Raw genomic sequence first — 5,646 nt, forward strand, 5'->3', positions numbered from 1 at the left:
CATACAGTACTCTGCTTGCAATAGTAAGTATCTTCACCATACTTGCAGTACACTGCCCCCCCCTCTCCCCTACATACAGTACACAGCACATTATTTCATCAGGAAGCTTCTCCAACACACATCCCCAACATACTTACAGCACACTGCCCCCCCCCCCCCCCCCCAATACACAGCACATTGTCTCATGAGGAAGCTTCTCCAACACACATATTGCACACTGCCCTCTCCCCACATACACAGCACACTATCCCATCTCCCCTGTCATCCCCCCCAACACACACACCAAGACCCCTGGCAGTTGGGTTAGCCCCTTGAGCCGTGGATCTGCCCAAGGTTTTTTTCCTTGGTAAGGGAGTTTTTCCTTGCCCTTGTTGCTCTTGGGTGCTCCTTGTTGGTGCCCCCCAGCCAATCCCAATCCTCCCCCACCTTTGTTATGCAGCCCTTGCTACTTAATCTACTAAACCCCTCTTCTGCACTTTTAAACTCTTTGAGTTTAGCTTTATCTGTAGCCCCTCCAGGTGCTAGTCTCAGCTCAATTGAGAAGAGACTCTGTGGTCCTGCATCCACGTTGCTGGCCCTCGTCGTTTTGATGCCTGCGAAGCCAATTTCATAGACATATGTCACCCACCCTACCGCCAGTGGATCTACAATATAGCTGGGATATAGAGATGGTCACAGGGGCGATAGGAAGGGGGTCATTCACATGTGACAATATAGATGTCTCAGAACATCCTGCCTGCTGTGTGTCTATTTGTACAATAACATGAGAAGAAAAGCTAAATAAAATTTGACGAAAAGATATTAACTGCTGTGAAAAACCACACCAGAGGTCCATTCAAAGAACCAGACTGAACAAACTGACAAGACACACAGTAGTGAAAGCTGATGTTTCAGCCAAGCTGTTTAGTAACATGACAGCACCTTCAGTGACGTCAGAGGAGGAGAATCCACTGTGGGGATCAGAGACGGGGCAAGTCTGAGTGAACTGCTCAGGGTTCTCTCTTGCTCTTTCACAGCATACCTAAATAGTAGTCTGAGTGAACTGCTCAGGGTTCTCTCTTGCTCTTTCACAGCATAGTGAACTGCTCAGGGTTCTCTCTTGCTCTTTCACAGCATATCTAAATAGAAGCATCTGGCCCTGTTTTCCCAAGGTCTGCATGTGACGATGAAATGCAGATATGGATTAGAAAGTGTGTGTGTGTGTTAGGGGTTTCACCGAGTCGACTAGTTGATTAGTCGAGTATTACAACCACTAGTTGGCGCTGTAGGCAGTAGTCGACTGGTCGTTAACAAAATGTTTCCCCTGGAAATTGATCTGGCTATTCCAGCCACCAGTAGGCCTACTGCCCTCATTTTTTCTTAACGTGAACCAAAACATGGCAGAGTGGACTTTATAAATGAGAAGGACTAAGTCAGCGATGAGTAATGCAGGTACGCTATAGGCTAATGGCCACACTGTTTTAATTGTTGTAAGTTGCCACTGCGATTTATGGTGATTCCAGGTAATTCTTTCGCTAAAGACACAATGAAAAATGCTGAACTTGTGTTCGTGATGTTGGCAATGATTCACAGCTGTCCTAATACAGGAAGTGTGTGTATGTGTGTGTGTGTGGTGTGGGGGGGGGGGTCATGTGAGTACAGGATGGTTTGTATACATTTATGTAAATGAGGGTGAGTGCATGAAGGGTGGACAAAAAACAGAAAGGTGTGAATATGTGTGTGTGTGTGTGTGTGTGTGTGTGTGTGTGTGAGCGTGTGTGAAAGAGAGAGAGAGGGAGAGAGAGAGTGAATGATGATACACATACTTCCCCTGTCTCTGATTTCAGCAGTGGAATATATATATATGTGTATGTATGTGTGTGTTTGTATGTGTGTGTGTGTGTGTGTGTGTGTGTGTGTGTGTGTGTGTGTGTGTGTGTGTGTGTGTGTGTGTGTGTGTGAAAGAGAGAGAGTGAATGATGATACACATATACTTCCCCTGTCTCTGATCTCAACAGTGGAATCCTAATTTTTCTCTCCTGATGTCCATATATGGTGAGAGCTAAGGTAGGTGTGTGTGCACACGCATGAGCACACCTACTGATGGGGGAAAAGAGAGTGGGGTGCGAGATTTACACAGACACACACACACACACACACACACACACACACACACACACACACACACACACACACACACACACACACAGTATCCTGTGAGTCATGGAGCACATTGTACTGACTCATCTTAGTTATCAAATTCTTCTCTGTTCTCTTCTCCTCTCCCTCCCTCTCTCCCTCCCTTCCTCTCGCTCTCTCTCTCTGTCAATTTCCTTCCCTCTCTTACATCTAACATAAAGGGTGAGAGGGACATAAGAGAGAGGGAGAGAGAGAGAGAAAGAGAGCAAGGGAGATAAAGAGAGTGAGAGAGAAAAGAGGGAGAGAAAGAGAGAGACAGAGAAAAAGATAGGCAGATAAAGAGAGAGGGAAAGAGAGAAAGAGAGACGGGAGAGAAAATGAGAGACAGGAAAGAGAGGGATAGAGAAATAAAGAGAAGGAGAAAGAGAGGAGAGGGTGTTTTGGAGGCTACAGAGGGAAGAGCTGAACCCGTTCTGGCCCAGATGTGGTTCTGATGAGGACCAGAACTGGTTTGGCCGTGGCTAACATCAGCCATGATTAATGATGATCCAATCAGAATCAGCCATGATTAATGATGATCCAATCAGAATAAGCTATCATTCATAAACAATGTCGACTGTCTGCTATGATCACCATTCACTGTGCAGTCATTCCCTTGTGCACAGTGCACAGTGTTTTTAGTGTGTGTGTGTGTGTGTGTGTGTGTGTCTTTTGCATGTGTGTAATAAATCCACTTAGTCAAGAGTGTTCCTATGCAAAACCAGGATGGCCCTACTTGTGCTGCTTTTGCATACTGCACAGCTCGGCCGCCTCAGGCCAGAGCCACAGCCAAGCCACTGCAGCGGCTACTCTGAGATCACGAACAGAACAGTGTCCTGCAGCGGCTACTCTGAGCTCATGAACAGGACAGTGTCCTGCAGCGGCTACTCTGAGTTTAAAGCAACACCAAAGAGTTTTTTGTACCTTAAAATAATGTTTCCAAAATCGTTTCAGTGGTTCATCAACTCGTAACAGGGTGAACGACAATTCTGCATTCGCTTTGCGGCCCTCTATCGGCTAAAACCGCACTATGTAAGTTTGCCAGATCGGGTGGCGGATCTGTAGTTCGATGGAATGAGACATAAGAAACTACAAATTTGACTTGCATCTGATGTCGCAATACATCGTACTTTTATGAGTCATGCAAAATATTCTACCCTGTATGTGGACATCGTTATTTGCAAAGCCGGTGCTGGATAAACAAATAGCGTGCGTGCGACAGAGGGAAAGTTCTTTGGTGTTGCTTTAATAACCTGCATGAACAGGACACTGTCCTGTGGTCTGTGTCATTGGCTGTGAATACCAACCAATGGACGGAACACTGGGGGATTCCGACTCTGATCTGACCCAACCCTGTGGGACTGTTTTAGCTCCTACTGTAAAGGCACGATTCCCATAGTGGAAACCCCAACTCATAACCTTCATGAAGCACACATAGGAGAAGAAAGTACTGCAAGACCCTCGACATGTTCGTACATGTACTCACACCTGTTATGCCAGCGGAGGCACTTTTGTGCCATTTCCCCTCGGGGTTCTGTAAAATAGATTGATGAGGCAGAAGGGACACTAGAGTCTCCAGAGGTCCACAAACTGAACCTCTCTTTGGACACTTCAATTCTACAGCCACAGACAAAGGGCAGGTCACAGGACACCTTCCATTTTATCTGTGAGAATACTTTAGTGTCTCCCAGCTGATGTGGCACAGGAAAGCAAACTGATGACTGCATATGTGAAGAAAATATAACAACAAACCCGAGAAATTACTTTATTGACTTCCGCTTCGCCGCGCTAATGCCGAGATTTTACGGGACCAGCAGGGAGTTGCAGAAATACATTTTATTGACTCGGGATTGAATGAGGGCTTGTAAACAGGCAGCTCGGCCCTTTAAAAGGCGTGGCGTGCGCGCGCGTAGCCGCACAACTGCGTCTGAGAGGGTTTATTGCCGCGGCGCCTCGAGAGCCTCCACAACACGGTGCGCGCGGTGGCCGTTTGAATCTCGGAGCGCAACCTACATAAATCGTCGTGCAGCTCGGCCAGGTGGATTATCTCCCGCTCACGAGTCCATAAGGAAAGCAACACCATTCTTACGTCGGATTTACGGACTCCTAACCGACTGCATATGGACCGTAAACACTACGGCATTCTATGCATTTATTCCGTTTTATTTGCTTAGTGAGTAGTTAGCTATATTTGTGCCCGATAACCGTGAGAAATGGCCACCGACGAGCTGTCATCAAAGCTGAACCGTCGTCTGAAAATCGAGGAGGGCGGCCAGGACCCCGTAGCTGTGGACGGAGACCATCCGAACGGATCCGATGAGCAGGAGAAGCCGACCACGGCCAACGCTGACTCGGAGCTGGGCGCTAAGCTGCAGCGACGGGGCGAGATGAACGATGGCGTTGGCGAGCACCAGCAACGCAGCATGAAGGTGTTTAACCCGTACACCGAGTTCAAGGAGTTCTCCAGGAAGCAGATCAAAGACATGGAGAAGATGTTCAAACAGTGAGTAACGTTAGCTCGGTTGTTCGCTCTTTTCCCGCTCGTGGACACCTGTCCATAGGCCACTGCCACCTTTGCTGTTGTCGTGACGCGAGGCCGCATTGAGGTCAGGCTGTCATTAAGCGCAGCTCTGGACAGTGTCCGCAGGATCGTTCTCCCTGGAAGAAAACGACCTGCAATCACGGTGAGATGGAGAATGCCAAAGTGCGCACGAGCCAAACATCATTCCATGAGGCGTGGAGTGTGCTTGTGCAGAATGACGCACTAAAGCGGTGTCTCCTTCGGTTGTAGAATGACGTATATTAAATATAATATTATCCGTTTTCATGAATTCAGACGTAGCCTATTTTTCATATGGACATATATACGAATTTCTGATTGATTTGAGCTAATGACGACATGTGTTTAACTATTTTGTTTAGTTTGGTGACCTTAGAGTGAAACAGTCTTGAGATGTCGCATGTCGACGGCAGGCATAGAGGCCGTGCGCGTGTGTGTGAGTCACAGGGTCAGGTCGTGATGGGAGCCGTGTCACCCACTCATCGGAGGCTGATACAGTGTAACGGGAAATGACCGCAAGTGTGTTTCATTAATTCAAAACTTGGTCTCGGGCCCAACCCCTGCTGACCTGTTCACTTACACTTACTGTTTCTGAACACACACACACACACACACACCCACACACACATCTTACAAAGAGAGGGTGTGTATGAGTAAGAGTGTGTGTGTGCGTGGCTGACTACATGTAATGCCGCAGTAATGTCCTGCTAACACACACACACACTATAACTATGAGGGAAATGGCAAAGAGTCAGCTGGATGGCTTGACCCACCCTAATTTAGCACAGTTTGAGGCAGATGAGATATGTGGTAATTTCTGTGTAAACCATGTGAAGTTTGGTCTTTCTTTCTTTCTTTCTCTCTCTCTCTCTCTCTCTCTCTCTCTCTCTCTCTCTCTCTCTCTCTCTCTCTCTCTCTCTCTCTCTCTC

At 47.4% G+C, this 5,646-nt stretch overlaps 1 protein-coding gene across 1 annotated transcript in view; it reads left to right on the plus strand.

Annotated features, from left to right (window-relative positions):
- Positions 1-4,101: 4,101 nt before the first annotated feature.
- Positions 4,102-5,646, plus strand: part of efhd2 (EF-hand domain family, member D2) — a 20,062-nt gene continuing 18,517 nt past the window's right edge. The window contains exon 1 of the mRNA XM_076276227.1: positions 4,102-4,660. Within this exon, the coding sequence (XP_076132342.1) occupies positions 4,371-4,660 (290 nt within the window). The 5' untranslated portion in view covers positions 4,102-4,370. The remainder of the gene's footprint in view (positions 4,661-5,646) is intronic.

This window comes from Alosa pseudoharengus, unplaced genomic scaffold (assembly GCF_046254945.1).
Source record: "Alosa pseudoharengus isolate Yale_2024_CS ecotype anadromous, Long Island Sound unplaced genomic scaffold, YU_APseudo_1.1 YU_APseudo_1.1_scf_9, whole genome shotgun sequence".
Taxonomy (NCBI): domain Eukaryota; kingdom Metazoa; phylum Chordata; class Actinopteri; order Clupeiformes; family Clupeidae; genus Alosa; species Alosa pseudoharengus.